Source organism: Oculina patagonica, chromosome 7 (assembly GCF_052425735.1).
Source record: "Oculina patagonica isolate OP01 chromosome 7, crgOcupat, whole genome shotgun sequence".
In the NCBI taxonomy this organism is placed as follows: domain Eukaryota; kingdom Metazoa; phylum Cnidaria; class Anthozoa; order Scleractinia; family Oculinidae; genus Oculina; species Oculina patagonica.
In genome coordinates this window covers 5936882-5957609 of record NC_135764.1, presented here as the reverse complement: position 1 = coordinate 5957609, position 20728 = coordinate 5936882, and the positions used below count along the sequence as shown (strand labels likewise).

The 20728-nt window shown below is 37.3% G+C and overlaps 1 protein-coding gene across 1 annotated transcript; it reads left to right on the top strand.

The window, feature by feature from the left end:
* Positions 1-160: 160 nt before the first annotated feature.
* LOC144659438 (caspase-3-like) lies at positions 161-20728 on the top strand. Its single transcript, XM_078519880.1, has 8 exons — positions 161-346; positions 6600-6620; positions 7548-7652; positions 8269-8373; positions 8754-8906; positions 16279-16341; positions 17960-18564; positions 19770-20728. Exons 4-8 carry the CDS (start codon positions 8307-8309, stop codon positions 19935-19937), a joined length of 1056 nt encoding a protein of 351 aa, XP_078376006.1. The 5' UTR covers positions 161-346; positions 6600-6620; positions 7548-7652; positions 8269-8306; the 3' UTR covers positions 19938-20728.

Below are 20728 nucleotides of genomic sequence, written 5' to 3'. Positions count from 1 at the left end.
AAATTAAGACGTTTTGACGCCAAGAAATGTAAGTTCCAATTTTGTCGGCTATCTGATACCATACTGTCAGTGGGTGAGAGCGAGCGACGTCGGACTGTGTGAGAATCAGGCTGAAAATTAACGATCTTTCAAAGAAGACCTTTTGCACACTTTGGGCCACAGATCTCGGCACAAGTAACGACTATTAAATGACCCAGTTTTGCTTCGTTCATTGGTTATTTATTGAAATGTATGGCCTCGGTTAATAAGCATTTCGGTTAGAGCAGACTGATGTTTTTCCAACAATATTTATATTGATTATATAACCTTTTTTTTTCTCTTTCAGCGGCGACAAGGCGATGGCTAGGTAATGTGATGGTAATAATTGATAGTACAAAAATTCTACTGATGTTCTAATACAAATTCTGCAATATTATGCCCTAAGCTAAACAGAAATATCAACTGTTATAATGAAGCAGCGTTGCAACTGTTAGTCTTAAAGGAGCTCAGTCACGGACAACTCTTCTTGAAAAAACTGGCAAGGTTTTTTCTTCGCGTCAGTCGAAACCATTCTTGGTTATTTTCCCATTTCGTTTACTCCTTTGTTGTTTTCCTACATTACACAACGGAAGTAATCAGAAAAATGACTTAAATTACTTCCTTTAAGCCTACGTTTCAAACTTCCCTCTGATGGCTGCCTTGGCATTTATCTCGACTAAAGAAAATCTTGTGCCATTGTTCTAAACTTACAGTTCAAGGTTCATTGTTCGCCTCACATACGTCCAAAGCAAACGGCCAATACCCCGTTTAGTTAAATTTGTATATACAATTTATTTAAAATTAATCTTGAATGTACAATCATTTGGACATCATTTATTTAATCACTGTTTGAAATGTTTAATGTTTGACACTTGGTAGTAGTATAAATGTCTAAGAACTAACAGTTTCTGCCTTTCTTTATTTTTAAACCAACAAATGTTTTCTGTTTTATGTGTACACGAGGTAATAATCAAAGAGGTCTATGACCTACTCGTGAATGCGTTAGATATATTTGAATCGTTCCTTTGAACAGTATAGTATCGATGGAAAACATTCATTATAGGGATTAATAATAATAATCAACTTTATTTAAAGAGGGTGAACAGATAACAGGACGCTTAGGTATAAGAATTACTTTTTCATAACTTTTAATTGCTAAGCAAACCGATGGCGCAGTGGTACAGCTCTGCGTTCTAAAGCGGGTGACCCGGGATCGACTCCATACCCTGTGGCTAAAATTCTTTTTTCCTCCTTATTTTTTTCCCACGGATATTATATACATATCTGTCTTGTATAAAGTTTCGATACTCTTTTACTGATTATCCTTTAATAAATCGTGCCGTGCTCAAACCTTCCAGTCTTTTAATAACACATACATAAAGTCACTGGTCATCATTTCCGAATGTTCGCGATTATTATATGCGAAAAGGCAATATTTCATCGTTTGGAAAAGGATTGTTTCTCATTTACAGGGGTGAAGTATTTTCTACACTTATTTCTTTGAAATGATACCTTTGCAGAGCTGTATTTTTATTCACAGCCGAGGGAAACGAAATTTAGAAAGCTAAGCGCCTGTGAGCATACCTAATTTGCATAATGTTAACAACGATGGATGGAAGGATGGACGGATGGCTCAACTTCCCCCACTATACTCGTTCATTATGCATTCACGAGTAAAAACCAGACCGTTGTCCTTACATCTCCCAGTTAAATAAGCGAAAATACCGACCTTTGTAATACAGTGGTGCTGAAGTGCAGGCTAGTATTTTTTTTTAAATGGTTGCCTAGGTTGTTTCTACCAATATTAAAAAATCATATAGTGGCACGGTTTGAAACTTTAACCTTAGTCTTGCTTTGCCCTGTCGTGGCATTAAGAGAAGTATAGAAACTTTGTAGCATAGTAGCATTTCCGAAACCTTGTAAAGAAGGACGATACGTGGATGAGTTAACTGGTGTGCACCCCAAGACGACAATTGTTGCACACTCTTCTTCACGCAGATTCCAAACGAGCAGCGGTAATGCAACACTTTTTTATGCTTACAAACAGAAAAAAGAAACTACTTACAATGCAACAAAGACAAGGAAAAAAACGAATTAAAAAACAACAACTTATAATTATATTACAATAGTTGTACTAATTACACTGATGCTCTACTAACATTACTGAATCTTACCTTAAAATAGAAACGGCTTTTATATTTTTGTTTTACTTGATGTCTTGTTTTCTAAAGGCTGGTTCTCATATGATCGCCCCGATCGTTTCTATCGCATCGATCGTTTGCAAATACTGAGACGATCGTAGGCGATCGAATTGATTGGAAGCGATCGGGGGGTTACATATGATCGCCCCGATCGTCTGTTATATGCAAAATAGGGTTAATCAAACAAGATAATAATTTATTATCTTTTCTTCGGTCCGCATATGAATATTCGATTTTTTTTCCTTCGACGCACGTTTGTTTTTTCAAAACTCCGATATCATTTATCGCAGCATTCGATGCAAGAGCAAACCTCGTGGCCTCCTATCTTCTCGTTATTGCCGTTTTACGGCGAAGAAGCAAAAGGGAGGCCAAACGGAAGTGTAGTTCTGAGTAATACTGATGCACCATGGGACAGTTTGGATTGCTTCGATCGTCTCTCTCTGCGAAAGTAGTTCTCATATAATCGTTCGCGATCACCGCAGTCTGCGACCTCTGCGACCGATCGCCCGGATAGAACACGGGCGATCGAAGAGATTGCGATCGCCCCGATCGTCGCAAACGTCTCTGTAATGTTCTCATATGATCGCCCCGGCCGATCGCAAGCAAAGTTTTTGAAGCGACAGAAGCGACAGAGAATAATTAAGATCAGGGCGATCATATGAAAACCAGCCTTGAGTGGTGTTATAATGTTTCAGATGAAACAAAGAGTTGTTTTGGGTTGGACAGTGTTCTTTCGATCGACATAATGTTTAGCCATTAAGCAACAAAAATTTATCTGGAGTTTGAAATTAAAGCTCTTAGGAATAAGGCGTAAAGCTGTTTCCTTACATAGATGGTCAGGAGAAAGAGTTTGAGATGACTGCAGCCATATTGAAAGATTCGACCGAAACTATTATTATTTTTTTGCATTGCCAGAATACGTGCTGCATCAGATCTTCTTTTTTTTGTTTCTGATTCCTATTTTTTTTTTGGAAGATAGCTATTAGTCGCTAGTTGTCTATATAAAAATCTGAAATTAAAATCTATTAGTTTTTTGCGGTAAACTCGTTGGATTTCTGCATTTCTTGCATCTAAAAAGCCTAAATCACATTCCAAGAAGGACTTTAATTAAGGTTTCTTCGACATCTTCAGGCTGCTCTGTTGGATTTTTGGCGATGTTCATAAACTTGATATTGGTTGCCTTTCCTTTTATTCCTTCTTCATTCGCCTCCACTGTTTTCTTTCGGGTAGCGGTCAGTCAATTCAACTTTACATGAGGGCCGAAGTGAATAATCGGAGAGCTCCGCTTTTATCTTGTGTAAGGCACAGTCGTAAGGCTGCAGGTGTAATGTGCAGAATGCAGCCGCAAAGCCGCTAGAAGGTATTTTCGTCTATTAATTAACGTATGCCGAAAAAGTGTGTTGTGGAAATGTGGAAATAATGCTCGAAAGAATTGGAGGAAAAAAATTAAAGAATGTTCGAAACAAATTGGATGACAAGTATCATCAACGAGCGAAGTCTCATTTAATCTCTATAATGACCAGGTCAGCAACTTACGAACTTTAAATATTTACTCGCATTATACTTTATGCACGCAACCAGTTCCTTGTGAAACGAAAAAAATAGCGGAGAAGAAACATAAGTCTCATCATCATTTATCCGTTCTCCAAGTGGAGAATTGGGTTGTAAGCTCTCTGCCTCCAGGCTGTTCTGTCCTCCGCAGCCGATGCTGCTGCTGCCCATGTTCTTAAACCTTTCTTTTCCAGCTCCCTTTCGACAGTCCTTCTCCAAGTCTCGCGCGGTCGACCCCGTTTGAAACATAAGTCTACAGTGCCGTTAAAAATAACTTGTATTGTACAACAACGCACGTTAAAAAATTTTACTTCTGAACATAGGAAAAATAAATGCCCAAATTTTCTAGATTTTCCGAATTTTTGAAACGAAATTCCGAATTTTTGCAGTGTCATATAAACTTATAAGAAAAAAGGTAAGCCATGCAATGAATTGTAGTCCTCTGTATGCACAATAAAGCGTTTTATTTTTCCAGTCGAAAAGTAATCGAGGAAGATTTCATGGTATTTAACCGAGATCACCTTGCGTATGATAAAAAACGACAACTTGAAGCAGAAAAAAAATTACTGATTTTTATGGAGAAAACTAAGTTTTCTTCGTTCTTTGACGCGTATTATAATGCCTTTCCAGATATTTGGCTAGAAGAAGAAAACAGGTTTTAAGAATCATATTAACTGGAAACATGATTTTTTTGTTGTCGGAGCTTCCGGGCTTTAACATAAGCGCGCGAATTTATACAACGATGATGTCATTCTTAGTTACAAGTTAATTGCCAACTTTTTGTCACTGTATCCAGGCACCGCTAGCTAGCACCGCTAGTCCCTATGCGCTAACTTAGCGCCAGGGAATAGGTGATCCAGGCACCACTATCGCTATGAGGACACAGTAACAGACCGACCTGCTGCCCTCTCCAACTGAGTCAGTTCAACAGATTCTTCCTGTATTTGCGTTTGACACTGGTGCCCCTCAAGCCCGAACAGCTCTTGAGCTTGAAATGATCATAAGCAGCTTCGAAAAATTTACTGGGTCTGGCACCCCAGTCGTTATTTTCGTGATGTATCTTTGTATTATCTAGCAAAATTCCCTAACATTATGTAATTATGTTATTATTTTTGCCTCGTGTCACATCGTGCAAATTTAAAGGTTGTTGTGGTCATAATTGATGTCAGTCTTTATTTCAATTTATATTGTCCAAATTGTATTTCATGTGTAAGTGAAGTAATAAAAACAGAACCTTAGATCTTACATTGCCCAGTTAAACAAGCAGAAATACCGACCTTCATAGAATTACAGGCGCTAGCATGAAGTTTAAACAAATTTTGTCTTTCTGATCTGACAAGGCATACAGTAGCGTAGTAAACCTTTAGTTGAGCTATGATTAGCCTTTGTTGGAGCTTCCCGGTAGAGGATTGTTTTTAAGAGGACTTCTCTGGGAAAGTGATTCAAACTTGGAAATAAAAATTAAAAAAAAACATATTTTTTTGTGTGGAGGTAGGTTACCTTGGGGGATGAACAAAAACGAGCATATTTTGATTGACACATCAATTGTTGCCATGGTAACCGCACTTGGTCACGGAAGCCTCAGGTTTATGTTTTGAGCTAAAATTTCACTCTCCAAATATAAAAGTATATGAGTCTAGTTCTCTAGTAAATATGAACCAAATCAAACGAAATTCCGGCACAAAGTAGAGTCGTTTTTTCTAGTTTATAAAAATCATTCTAATACCATTTCGCGATTTATGAACAAGGAAAAAATTTCGTTTTATCATGGTGCCTGTCGGCCATTTTGACAAGTAGTAAAATCAAACACAACGTCAAGCACAACCAATTTCGCAATTTTTCACAAAGCACTCAATTTCTTGAAACCAAATAATTATTAGCAGCAGAATTAAAACGGTTGTTGTAGTTTCTAAATATCATAAAATAATTTTGGGGTAAGTTATATTTTCGCCATGGGCTTTCAGCCATACTAGGCAAATTACAAAAAGTTGTAAGATTGGCCATTTTGAGGGCCGCACTATTTGGCCTAAATTGGTGTAATAAAGATAAAATTAGCTTGAAACTATTTCTCTATCAACTGGTCTTTTGCTCAAATGTGATTCATACGGTTTTTGACTCGCGAATTTGGCGAAATCTAAATTAATACAAAAGCCTAACTGGCAAGTCTTGGCAATTTCTTGAGGGCGATTTGTTGTGTTGGTCTCGCTTTCGCTCCCTCCATTTACTTGACCAGACACTAGCAGCAAGGGTGTTTTAATTTTTCATTTCCAAGTTTGAATCACTTTCCTAGAGAAGTCCTCTTAACTAAATTTGTGAGTGAAAAATTTGTTTTTTCGCTTAGCAAAAACTCATAAGAAGAGATTACAGGTATAAAGTGATGAAATAAAAATCCAAATTATCAATCTTTTTTGAAGACCTTTACCACACTTAGAACAGACTATGAATACTTACTTGCTTCGTTTTGAAAAAGCAGAAAAGTCAACTATCATAGTGTAGCACTATTGCAACTGTTAGTCCGAGGGGTGGTTAGTCCTAGAGAGTAATTTCAATTCGAAAAAATGTTGTTTATTCTTGTTAGTCCGCACAAACCTCCAGAACAAAATTGTGCATAATCCGTCCAGTTTTTTTTGTATATTCAATATTGGAAATAAAATCTTTTTTCACTGACTTGGGTAAAGCATCATCCAAACGTCATTTACTTAATCACTGTTTGAAATGTTTGACACTTGCATTGGCATCAGTATGGACGTCTACGAAATGATATTTTCAACAGTCCCGTATTTTCGTATCTACGTTATGTTAATGCGGATTATCTTTTCTTTTTTGCAGAGGATAGAAGGAAAAATGGAGGTACAGTGATGGCACTTTATCACGAATGTCTCTATATTATATTTTGTGTCTTCTTCTCCGATTTGCTAATTTTAATGGGGAAAAAACATCATGCGTTATACTTAAAGCCGAGCACGTTTGCTTACGCGCTTTTATTTTAGACGGGTAAACAGTCAATCCGTTATGGGAGAAACTTATGGCCATTTATATAGCCGGTTTTATTTATATGCTTTTTTTTTATTAATCGCTGACAGAATAAAAGAGTAGTGCTTATGTATTAAGATCTATAGCAAATGGCTCATGTGAGTTTAAACTTGAAGTAATTGCTAGATTATGCCTGAATTACGGAGAAAGATAGGGGTGGAGGTGGGTTGATTACTTGATTGAAGAATGAAGTCAGTATCTGAAGGTTTTGACTCTCACAGACTGATAGGACGAACTAGAGGTTACGCCCACAATATAACGTCTACGCGAAAGCGAGGTTGACTAGTTGTACTGACGAGTCTGCACTCAAAAAAGGTTTCCATTGAGTCTTATTGTGTAATAAGCTCAGACCGTTCTGTTTTTAAATCATAGAAAATACATTAAATTGCGTCGAGCGAAGGACCAAAAAATCTTTATTTGTGTACAACTAAAATTTGTACCTGAAGTAATAACCAGAGCTTAGATCTGATATCGCCCAGTTTAATGATGACCTTTTTAATCTAGTGGTAGTTTAGTTTTTAGCCAGTTTAAACTGGCTGCTCAGTATATTTATAAAGAACTTCTATAGTATATATGTATTTCAAGTAAGACGATCTTCGTGAAAGAAAAACGTTTTCGCTTTTAATGTGTAAATTTCTGCGTAATATTCAAAATTAAAACACAAACCGGCACTTGACTAAATTACCTTTAAATGTCAATAGTTGAATTGGATAAAACAGCGAAAGCATATTTTTTCTCTTATAGTGGCTAAACCGAAAACAAAAAAGCCTGAACAGAGTAACAATGGACTTAAAAAGAAAGTGCAGAAGCAGGGAAGCAACTTTGACAGCAGCACTGACAAGCTTACAGGTGCACCAGCTGAAAATGTTTTTTATATTTCCAATGGGAAATTTTTTATTTTTTTTTAAAAAAGGCTAAAAAGAGATAAAAGTTATTAAAGTTCTTAAAAACAAAACGTTTTCGACTCGAAGGTCATCATCAGTGTTAAAAAAAAAAAAACTGATGATGACCTTCGAGTCGAAAACGTTTTGTTTTTAAGAACTTTAATAACTTTTATCTCTTTTTAGCCTTTTTTAAAATTATTTTATGAGCAACATTATGACAACGGAAAATTTATTGTTGCAAAAATACTGAGGAGCTTATGTATTTTACTTAATAAACATGATCTTAATCGATTTGATTAGTTACCTTAGTTATTTTATTTAAAGTGGTACTGCGATCAAACTTACACCTTATCTTTTCTCTTCAGATTTTGAAAGTACACTGCTCAAATAGTATTTCTACCAAATATTAAGTCCAAACTCTGAAGAGAAGTCCGATTGATTTTTGCAATTTCGTGGAAATGCTTGAATGTGCGTTGTAGCTGACCACGTAAGATTGGACGAATAAAGGGGCATGTTACATGGTTAACACAAACACAGTAACAACTTGATTAATAATCATCGTTTGGTAATTTTCTTCTCAGAGTTTCAACAGAGAATAAAAGAGCTTGAAAAGAGAAATATGGACCTCGAAGAAAGAAACGCAGATCAAGCAAACAAACTTAATAGCATCACTGACGAGCTTGAAGGTACATTTATCAATTTATAAGCTTGAAGTTATAAATGTTAATTTTTTACCTGAAAATTGACTAAATCCTTTTTTTAATTACAGTGAGAACACAAAAACCGTGAACACTTTCATTATGCTTTTAAAAAGGAAAGTGGCGGAAATAGTTGGCAAATTATTGTCAAAAAATAACCTGCTGGCTCCATCTCTGTCCATTTGTTTATATTTCCTGCAATTTGGCTATCATTCGACGTTTTTCTGCAGACATTTACTTTTGCAAAATAGGGTAAAGTGTTTACGGTTTTCTGGTTCACACTGTAAGTAAGATCTTCATTCATTACATTTATCTTTAATTATAACAAAAAAATTGCGTAAGAAAGCGAAATCTTTTTATTTCTTCAGGGTCTCAACGGGATGTACAAGAGCTTGAAAAGCAAAATAAAGAGCTTGTAGAAACAATAAGCGAGCAAAGGAACAAACAGAAGGGTGCACTTAAAGAAACAATAGTAAAAACAATGAAAGCAGCAGCAGTCATAAGCTCATACATACACCAAGGTATGGATTAGTTAAAATTGTATTGCAAAACGCTAAAGTGAACTTATGGAAAAAGGATATTTATTTCAGGCAGGAAAAATAAATGTTTTTATGTAGCTTGCGACGCATTAGTTCCCAGCTTTCGGTGAGGGATTAAATCATTGCTCCTAACATGAAAGTGAGGTAACCCGGGTACTAGTTCGACCTTTGTTGAAGCATTGCCACAACATGGCGAACTTAGTTTAATTAAGACGGAGCAAGATACATAAAGAATATATTAGTTGATGTTGATTACCGATCAGATGCTCTACCACTGAGCTACACGGACTCGTGGCAAGCTAGGTTATTTACTAGGATCCACTAGGTTCTGCCAGGCCTTCACGGCTACAGTAGTGTTCCCCACTTAACTTTTCCCTGATAGGCAGTCCCCTACTCACTCTAGCCAACCCATGTTCGAGGAAGTTAGAGGAAGTTAAAGTTTCATTCGTTGTCATACACGAAGAGTTCTGAGCGGTTTCCAAAAATTTCTCGATTCCAGACCTTGTTCTGGTTGACCGCGTATAATTTATTGGGCTCCAGTCCACCTACTAGCAGACCGCGTATAAAGAATTCAAAATGGGGGTTAAAATGCAGACAAAATTTTATTTATTCTCGTTTCTGATGTGCGGGCCCTCTCAAATTCGCAACCTCGGATATTGCATTGCTAGCTTTGTGAATGGTTTACTTTTTCCCGGTAATCAGGCGGTTGGTATATTGGAGCAGGTGGTGTGCGCACTATGACCGCAATGCATTATTTTGATCAATTTCCAACATGGCGGAAGATTGTTGTGATGCGAGCGGTTTTTCGGGTGAGTTTGATCATTGTTTGCACAACATTCGCTGGCCTTTTCTCTGCTTAAATATTAGATTTGGATAGGTCGGGAATAGGTAAGTTAGTTTTTTGCGTGGAAAGTCTAACATTTAAAGCGTATCATGGTAAATTTGGTCATTTTCTCGAACAAGGTAAAATGGCCGACTTTTCTCTTCGTCTAGTAGGTCGGACGTTTTTGTTGAACACGGCTTTCAGCTAGTGGTGCTTGGAGTAAAATTATAATACAACAAAAGCTTAGACAATATCCAATATGGGAAACATAATGCACCAGTATGCACCAGTCGATTTACACCGTTTCGACTGAACGAAAATGTCCCTTTTTGAGTGTTAATCGTCTGTACTATTGAAGTTTCCTGCGTCGAGTTGGTACCGAGTTCAGCACTTTCATTATACAAATTTCCAATGTTTTTGGAAGTTATGTTGTTTGCTTCAAAATGATTTAATTATGTGTTCTTTGGGACTTAGGAGAATCCAATTTAAGAGAAAAAGTTGCTGTAGATGATCAAGATGAACGTCAAAAGGGCGCTAGTTTACTGAAGAAGCAAGCGAATTATTTGTTTGTACTGTACTGATTCTTATGTCACGGTTGAATTATAGTTCCTTTTGAACACCCAAATTAATTTTTCAGTCTGTTCCATTATTTAAGGGACTGAGAAGATAATAAATTGCTATTTTGTTGCATAAATTGCTTTTACCCAAGTGGACCAAGTATTGCCTGTTCCAGGCTCTAGCAAGATAATAGGTTGCATTGTTTGAGCTTCAGAAGGTCACTTTGAAATGTTTTATTGCATCTGTTGTAACTAAAAAGTGATTCCACTACAACATTTGTGGAGACTTTATGTACAGCAAAATAATGTTGTGGAAGTGAGAAGTTCAATAAATTGTTTAAAACTTTATTTGGTTCAAATTGGTTCTGTTCATTATTTTGCAAGTGGTTATCCTGCTTATTACAGAAGAGAAAAACCCTGGTTAGTTTTGTCTCTGTCTGACACAGGCATCAAGCTTTTTGGCCAAGAGTATTTCATTTAATTTGTTGAGCTTGGTAACAGGAAAAAAATAAGTCTGCCTTTTACTCATTTGATGTCAAATTATCAAGTCTGTAATTTTCCAGCCAAGTTGCCCAGCAGGCTGGAGCTTATACCAGTTTCAGGAGCTTGAAGAGACTAGGAGTATTCTCCCCCTCCCCTCCTGAATGGGATGTTAGTTAGTCTATCACAGGGTTACCCCCAGCAGTAAACTTGCCAGTACCCATTTTGCACCTGCGTGGAAGGAGGCACTATAAGAGTATTAGTGTCATGCCCAAAAACACAGCACAATGACTGGGACCATGGTTTGAATCAGGACTGCTCAATCCAGAGTCCGGTGCACTACGCTTCCATACCACTCTTAAATTATCAAGACACTAATGGAAATATTATAATTATTATTATTATGAAATGACACAGTGTTTCTTTCACAATGTTTTATTTATGCAAATTTTAGCAACCTTCAGCATCTGAGGTTGTCACTTTATCTGGTTGGTTTATTCTTGATTATGAAGCTTCCCCTGGAGAAAAAAATTCTGTCTCCAAAGTTATCCTCCAGACCTGTGCATTTTATATTCAGTTGCTGTTGCAGTGTAATATCCCTGAATAAAATTAAAGAAAAAACTTGATTATAAACCAGTTCTGTTATAATTGAAGTTGCAGTAATAAATGGAAGTACCATAAACAATCATGGTCTGTATACACACAACAGTAGCAGGGGGAGGGCTTCCAGTGAGATATTCACAAAAGTTAAAGTACGAGCTGTTTTTGCAAATAACTGTGGTTGGCTCAAAATTACATGAATTAAAAGAATGCACTTGGTCCAAATTGGCCTACAACATTAGACCTTAGCAGCCCTGGAAGCTATAATACATCACTGGTTTCCCCTAGCATTGTATTAGGTTGCCCTAGTATAGTTGAGAGAGTCACTTGTGAGATAACTATAGACTCAATGACACAAAACACCCCCAGTCAGCCTTCGAACAAGGTCCAGAGGATCTTATTTTTTCTAATGGCAGCTAGTAATCAAGCCTACATTGTAAGGTATGTAGCCAGATTAAAAGTGCTAACAGAAACTCAGCTGATATATTTTCTGTTTAGACTCTAGCACTGATTTACTTCAGCCCAGCAGACAATTTTTAATTTGCCTAAGTGAGATTTTTTAGCATCAAATCAAACCCAAACAATGATATCAAACTAATTTACAAGAACACAATTTTTTAAATTAATTTTACTTAATAACTGTATTTTGAAATCGTAGTTAGTTTGTTGCAGGAATTATCTTTGTTGATCATTTGAAGTGTCGTAAAACCAGAATTTTCTTCGATTTACTGCTGCTAAACACTGTACATCAGTCATTATGAAAGCAAAAAATAAATAACTTTTGAAAGCTATAATCCCTTAAGCACTTTTCGAAATAAAGAATAAGAAATAAGAAAGAGAAGCAAAACAATTAGGAAGATTATTAGCTTTAATGGTTAGTGAAAAGTATGCCGTGAAAAGTAATACAAAATAAATCAGGACACGTAACATAAATAACATCAAATCAAGGTACGATATACTTGTTCGTAGTGGTTAATAAAGCTAAAGGGCAACCGCCTTGTGAACATTACATGGTTATATTTAGGCTTAGCACATCCTACATCGTGTTTAAATAAAGGTTGCTTATCCAACTATGTTTACAAGCATGATTCTTACCTCCGGCTTTGATGCAAGTCCCGTCTAGACACACAAAACCGATATTTTTAACTCCACGCACTGAAGTCTGAGGAAATCTTTGATTCCAAAGATCGACAACATGTCAAACTAAGATATACATCGAAAGAATCACAAAAGCGGCGTTATTTTGAACAGAATTGAAATAAGCAATTTTGGCGTTCACAAGAGATCCTCACACGATGGCCGCCATGAGCAAATGATGCGAAACCAAAACAACTACCAGCGTGCATTGCGGTCGTAGCACGCACACCACCTGATATTGGAGGATAATGCCCGAGGCTGAAAGATTGTCGAAAAATGAACAGTTGGCCGAGAAGCGAACCTTCGAGGGCAACTGTGAATTTTAAGGACAATCTTTCAGCCAAGGGCATTATCCTCCAATATATCAGCAAGCCAGAAAGGGGTTTATTTATTTTATAACCCTCCGATTAATTTCTACAACGCGCTTTATCGCCAGTAAATTTATAGGAAAAAACCTACGTAATAAATCCGTCGTAACTGTGGTAAGTTGATTGTTTACGTGATTTTTCAACTCTGTGATTTCATTAAAAGTTAAAATTGAATAAAGAGACATCATCCGTTTGTTTTGTGCTTGCCTACAAAATCGGGCGACGGATATCAAATCGGACGGGGTATATTCGCTGATACCCGTCGTCCGATTTTGTACTATGTGATGCGTTTTGTCTAATGAGCGCGCGCGAAAATTAATCGGTGCGTTATAACATCCAATATTTTTATGTTTGACCTAACATGGGAAACGAATGCGGTAAGTGACTGAGCTTAAAATTTTCTTTGGGAAGCGAAAGTTCCATCAGAAAAATGGCTGATAACAGCAAATTTGGCGAGCTTTATATACAAAAATCGGCAGTGCCTTCCCAAAAACTACACAAATACCACAAAAATGTCATGGTCGACTAAACTACGCAAAATAAAAGGATTGACGCGAAAATTTTTATTAAAAATCTTGTAAATGTATAACAAGAGCGTCTGAACGAAGAAGAAAAGCAGCAAATAATTTACTGGAAGACCAGAAAACTGTCACAATTTTTTTCAGTGTTCGACGTAAAATTAGACTAAGCACTTCAGTTAAGTTTGTTACCGTTTAATCTTGATCTTGTCCTTTTACACTTCAAAAAATTTCGTCGACTCTGAGTGCAATTTCGTTTCAGCATAATAAAGTAGTCTTGATGACAGCCGTGGAGCCGTAAACAAGTGCAATATGTAAACCCTTGCTTTGTTCGACTTTCACAAGGCGTATAATTTCCAGAAGGGCTTTTGCTTTGGATTTTCCGCAAACCTTAATTGTCACGATTTTTCAGGATGAATAGACTTTTTTAAGAGGAGATTGTCTCGGGAAAAATTAATATTCGGAAGAATTTTCTCGCTCGCTTTCCTCGCGTGTTTCATTCAACTCAAGAAGTGAACACTGCGCCACAATTTTTCCCGCCTTCTCATAATATCACTCCATATACGTCATAATTAAATGACCAGTCGATTAATACTTACAGAAGAATTGATAAAACAATTATTCCATTTGTCCTTGCTGGATACGAGGTGGTATATACGCGGTAATCTTAATTTCAGCTTATTGTGGCAAAGAGATCTAGTTCAAAAGTGATTTGCGATTGTTTATGTCCGTTTTATCCGAGTTTAAGAGCATTCGATGCGTTGGAGATATTACACAAACCTCTAAAGAAAAATGCGTCACTTTCATGAATAAATCATATTCTAGGTACATATATTAAAGTATAATTACACTCACATTTTACCTCTGTTTTGTCCTTCGACGATCGCTCCACGTGTGAACTGAAGAGCCCGCGGTAGTGTTCTGCCAGCGGATGCACAATACCAGCAAAGCATCTTGGGTATGGTGATCGATTTGGAAGGTATCTAATCAATCTGAAAAGTTTCTGATCGAATCAACCTAACCGATTTAGTGTGAACGATGTAATTTGCTCGATTTGGAAGAAAACTGGTCAATTTTGAGAAGTATTTGATCGAATTAACCCATCTGTTACGAGAAAATGCCGTTCGATTTAGAAAAGGTTTGTTGATTGAGTTGGAGTTATGGTGGTCATTTTGGAATGATGACATTTGATTTGTGATGTTGAATTTTGACAGTAAAAACGCGCCATAATTTACCACCTCGCATCCAGCAAGGGCGAATGGAATAATTGTTAAATAACTGAATAAGACAGTGAAGGAGTATACTTTTGTTACACTATGTAATCACGAACAGGTACACACGCACCTTTATCTTGCTTCATACTGTTGTCTCCCAGCTCCCAGCAGGCAAACTGAAGTGTTTAAATGTAAATATATTGAGTTTGAGTGTTAAACTATTGGTGTTGACATTATGCAAATTAGGTGAGAGTGTACTTCAAAATGGGTCTTTGAAGCACTAAAAACTTGTATGGCCCAAATTTTTCTCAGTTGATTTTAATTCTACTATCATTGGGGTAACTCCTAATATAGGTATCTTTTTTATACACTAACTCCCAGTTAAAAATTATCATCGATCCTTATCGCGCCATTGGACGCATAAGGCCTCAGTTAAAAATTATGAACATCTAAAATTTGGCAATTTTGAGTAGTGTTTTTTCATCAAAATTTAGTCAATATTAGTGCCAGACCCCACACTGCCAGAACCCTCTATGCCAAAACAACACATATCATACGAAAGAGCCTTAATAGGAGAAAAACAGCATACAAATAGTTAGTCAATAATTTAAATGGTTTTCGTTTTATACAAGTTCAAACTTACCCCTTAAAATACAAGATTTATGATGATCAGTGGAGCCTCCATTTGGGACCACCCCTAGAGCTTTTAAAGTAAAAGTCAGAAAGCCAAACCCAAAAGGCTTTTGGAATATCTCATGAAAGGCCAACTTCTGCAGCAAGTTTCATCAAAATCGGTTGACCCGACTTTCATCACCTGGAACACTTTCTCTGACAGTGGCACTTTTAAAAATAAGCTTGATAGAGACTAAGGCCCCGTTCACACTAATCCGGATAAACTTGAAGCGAAACGCGGCGTCGACCATAGTTGAAAAATATAATAATAATAATAATAATAAAAGATTTATATAGCGCCATATCCATGGCTCATGGCGCTTTACAGTAAAAATATTATTAAAAAGTGAAATTTACTTAAACAAAATTACATCAGTGATAAAAGGAAATACTAACAAATAAAATAGCTGAGCTGTAAAAATGGAAATAAAAACTAAGAATCATTAAAATCTTTAAATTAAAAACTAACTCATGGGAAAATAGTTGAATGATAGAGCGGCATGCGTACGTTACTCGAGCACGTACTAAATTCAAATTAGGGAGTTAAAGGTTTTATTCGATCAAAAAAACTATAGTTTCTAGTATCAGTCGTTCAGCTTGTCTATAAGTTTCAAAGCTGTCCGCAGCTGAATAACTCAAGACAGCGATCAATTCTAAATAAAAAGTTGAAACTGAGTTCACTGAACACAAAAGAAAACGGGCGTGTAGCTATTATCCGAAATCACATGATTACTGACGTCAACGTTTTGGAAAAGCACCGTTTTCGCCGTACACACACTACACCACCTAGCCGTCGTTTTCAAATTTCTTCACTTTGGAGACCATATGCAGAAAAAGCTTCGTTTTCGGTGACCGAAAAATCCGCTTTTGTGTGGACGGTTGGCCATCCCGAGAATAAAAGATGCGAATTATCCGGATTAGTGTGGACGGTGCCTTAATAAATTCAGTTTTGGAAATGTTACTGAACGAGCAACATTTTTCTCAGTTTCTCAACAGAAAATACAAGAGCTTCAACGCAAAATACACCAGCAAGGGAACAAACACGAGGGTGAGTATGAAGTAACAATAAACTAGGGTCTCGACAGAAGTTTAAAGAGAGAACAAACTTGAAAGTGAGCTAATTTAAATATTACCATTATGAAAACGAGTGCAAGTGTTTGATTCTAAACACCAGAGAAAAAACGTACTAGCAGCAATCAAAGTGCATGGCCGATGTGTATAGAAAACCTTGTGAACAATTTTTGAGGAACTCAAACTTACAGCAGAAAGCGATAAAATAACGTTTAAAACTCACACGTGATATCAGCATACCAAATTGCGTTGGCTCGTCTATAAATATGCTTTAGATTTTTTCTGATAGTTATACTTTGCGCTATTTATAGTATTGAAAACAGGACTTTTCTCAGCATAATTGATAAAATCCATATCGATGCCTATGGCAATCGATGTAATACATCATCATCCTCCTCATCATCATTATCATCATCTCTTATTTTTTAACCTTTTGGTCGTCGTCGCCTATGATTGGCTCAAGTATGGATTTTGTCGCAAAACCGCACACTCGATCAGGGGACATCCTTGCAAAAAAAATTCCACCACGGAATGTCCCATCAATTTCAATCAATTATGTGTGACGCGGAGACAAAATGCCTGCAACATAAGCCATATGACGTTTACGTGAGACTCACTCATTTCAAACCAAAGGCTTGCTTTTAAATTGAATCTTAGAAATTCTATCATGAAAGAATTATAAAACCAGCAACCAAGAATACCCAGGTGAAATATGTATGAAGCAGCCAAAGGTGTGAAAAGAATTTTGTGCAACTAAGTGTAGAGTTAAATTTGAGCATTTTTTAGATGCGGAGAACATTTTTGTTTTTTCTTCCCTATAAAGCACTGATAGACTGTATTCCTTTATAAAGGTTTGGCCAAAGAACAACAGAAATTTGTAGAAGTCGCATAACATTCCGGCAGTAGTCGCCATTATTATTTATCCTTAGCAACTTTTAGAGTGCCTCTGCCCATACTTGGTTGCACTGCACAAGTTTCACAGCAATGCTATTCTAAAAAAAGCCCACATTTAGAGTCAGTTCCTTCCCTTCACCTTGTTCTTATCAAATAATGCTGGCCGACATGCATCCCTTTAGCATCGCTTACCGTATTTATTCGATTAAGCGCCCTAGGCGCTTATTAAATTTTTGGACCTTAAGAGAGGGCGTTTATTCGAGGTGGGCTTTTTTTTATTAAATTTTCTCCAATTTTAGCAAGTAGTACGCTTACTTTGCAAGAAAACAGTAAATAATAACAAACCGTGAAGATGTACAAAAGCTGAATTTTAACTGTTCATTGAAAGCTTCTGAAAATTACTAAGAAAGCTCGGTCTTCGGGGTAGTCTCTTGGTAGTACTTAGTCAATTTCACTCCTCTCGTGCACTTCATTCTTTTAGGGGGTGGGGAGTGGGTGCTTATTCGAGGTGGGCGCTTATTCGAGGTTGGGCGCTTAATCGAATAAATACGGTATTTCACTCTCCCTTGCTTTAGTTGCTCTCTTAAAAACTGCGATTTTTTTTTTTTATTAACAATCATCATGCTGTATATTGCATTAAACATTTCATAAAGTGATTCTTAGCCAGACATTTGTTATCGGTTTCTTCATGACTCTTGCAGATGCGACTGAACTGGATCGATACGAAATGGGGGAACGTCCACGCGGAATTTGCCTTATTATAAACAATGTCACCTTTTTAGGCGAGGATGAACGTTGCGGGGGAGAGATCGACGAAAAGAAGATAGCCAATCTTTTCAGTAATAAACTCCACTTTAAAGTGGAGATTAAAAGAAATCTCAGTGGCTTGAATATTCTCAAAACAGCCCAAGAAATCGCTGCGAAAGATCACAGCAATTATACGGCGTTTGTGTTTATCATCATGTCGCATGGTGACAAAAAGGACGTAATTTATGGCGTGGACGGTAGAAAGGCCAGAGTGGAAGACTTAATGTCCGAGTTAATGGCAACAAATTGTCCAACACTTGAAAACAAACCCAAGCTGTTTTTCGTCCAAGCATGTAGAGGCCGAGCAAGTGATCCAAGAATAAGTCGGCTTGCACCAGCAGACAACACTGGAGGCGACATTATTGCAGTAACGCTTTCTCCTGACTCTAACCTTCCAAACGGTGTTTCTCCCCGAGAAGCTGACTTTCTGTTGGCATTTGAAACAGTACCAGGGTACAGAGCATGGCGAAGTAAAATAGTGGGCTCCTGGTTTATTCAAGTAAGTAAGTAATGGTCGAGGTGCATTGAATCTTAAAAGTGCGTCGTGTTTTAACAAGAAAACACCGTGACCCATTTGTATGGTCTGGGGTACCCGACACCAGGTAAATGACTATTACGGAGAAAAAAGTCAGTGCTTCCCGATAATCGCTTTAAAACACTGCGACGCAGAAAGTGTTCGGTTTCCTCCGTAGTGTCTTGAATCACAACAATTTCCACTTCATTCTGTTGTCTGTACACTATTGATATCACGCAAAATTGTCATTAATGAAAACAGTTCATGTGAAATATAATGGAATATTGAACAAATCGGAAAAAAATTGTCAGTTGAGTTGGAGGGAATTGAGGAAACAACTGACGCGAAAAATGAAGCTGAAGATGTCTATGAGCTGCGAAGAACGTGAATTTCAACCTTTTGAACCATTGTTTTGGCAACGTTAAGACTCTGATCACTTCACCTCACTAAGAAAACCTTTCTTTAGCCTACTAAAAATATTCTTTGATTGGATGTCCGAAGTTCTGCCCGAAATAAATAAAACTCTTCTGAAATTGTCTCTCCAAAATTTAACAATTGAAATGAAACAATTGAATGAATGAATGAATGAATGAATGAGATTCTAGATCAATGCTAATGTACCTTTCCTATGTGTAAAACGAAAGCAACATTTTCGAATATTTCACTCCCGTTTACCACAAGTGACAGAGAGATGTGACTTCAAGGCACATTGAAGTTCATCATCATTGCTTAAGCTTTCTTATAGCTTGGACAAGGACAGCTTTAAGCACTATGTTCACGTACGCGTGAAACGGATGTGAACAATAGGCCACTTCCGAGTTACCCTTTGCCTCTGTTTCAAAACGAGTCTACGTGCAAAACCATTCATATGAAAGTGAGTTTCACCTACGGGTCCATTTTCATGCAAATCAAACTCATTTTCATTTGAATGGTTTCGCACGTAGACTCGTTTTAAAACAGCGGCAAAGGGTAAGTCGAAAATGGCCTATTGACATAACAGGCGGATAACAGTGCATTAGCTTCTGACGTCACAATGTTCACAATGTTGCTCGTTGATTAACATTTTACGTGAAGCATTTTCACTCAACATTAGAAGTCATGTAACCATGAAACATCCAATGAATTGAGCGGTTTTGCGGGGAAAGAAGAAATACGTGCAGTATTATTTAACAATGTTTTAATGTTACCAGGTATTGGTGGATGTCATCCAAAAGTACCACCGTCATCACCATTTGCTAGACATGCTGACAGAAGTCAACAAGAAAGTAGCGGACATAGCAAATGACAATCCTGACGTTGATCTTTCATTTCAAGTCCCAGCTCCTACTCATACGCTTAGAGCACAAGTGTTCCTATAAAGGCTTGAAAGAGAGTCGACAGCTAAATAGGAAGTGTATAAAAGATATTGTTTGTATTCTTAATTGTTTGTGTTATTGTGTATCGTAGAAAATAACAATACCAATCTAAACAATTTACCAAGATGCCTGCAAGGTCCCAGCTTTTTATGTGACATACGATAGAAATTCTAGCCTGCAAAGCAGGCGTATTTAGTGAGCATATTTGAATGCATTTTGATCGGGCGCCTTCTTGGATTCTTACTCGGGAGAGGATTGGGGATAGGAAAAACGTGTCCTGGGTAGAAGAAGAGTGAGGCAGAAAAAGAAAGTGAGGGGGGAGGGGGGAAGGTAAGGAAAACCTTACGCGCCTCGACCCCCTCCCCCTCTCGCTTTTCCTTGCTTCCAAACCTCTCTCTGCCCTCATCCAACATGGCGGCGAATCTACTCGATCGCAAACTAGTAGTACGCGCGCCCACGGAAAACGCCTGCACTGCAGGCTATAGAAATTCAGTCTGCGAGAAACTTAGAGTGTTTGCCAGGTTTGGGAGAGCGCTTAAAAAGACTTGTCGGACATCTTGCAAATTAAAGCGCTAGACAAACACAGTTTAAATGAGCTAGATATTAAAATACGATTCGCTGCTATATTTTTTGAATGGATAAATATTGCTGCGCAATCGCGCGGAATATTGTTTGATTTCACCTAACTTGGCCTACGGCCTCTTGGACTTAGTATCAGGTAACTTTTTGCACGATTTTACAGTTTAATTGTTAAATATAGGGCAGGTATAATAAAGTGGACTGTTTTTTTCAAA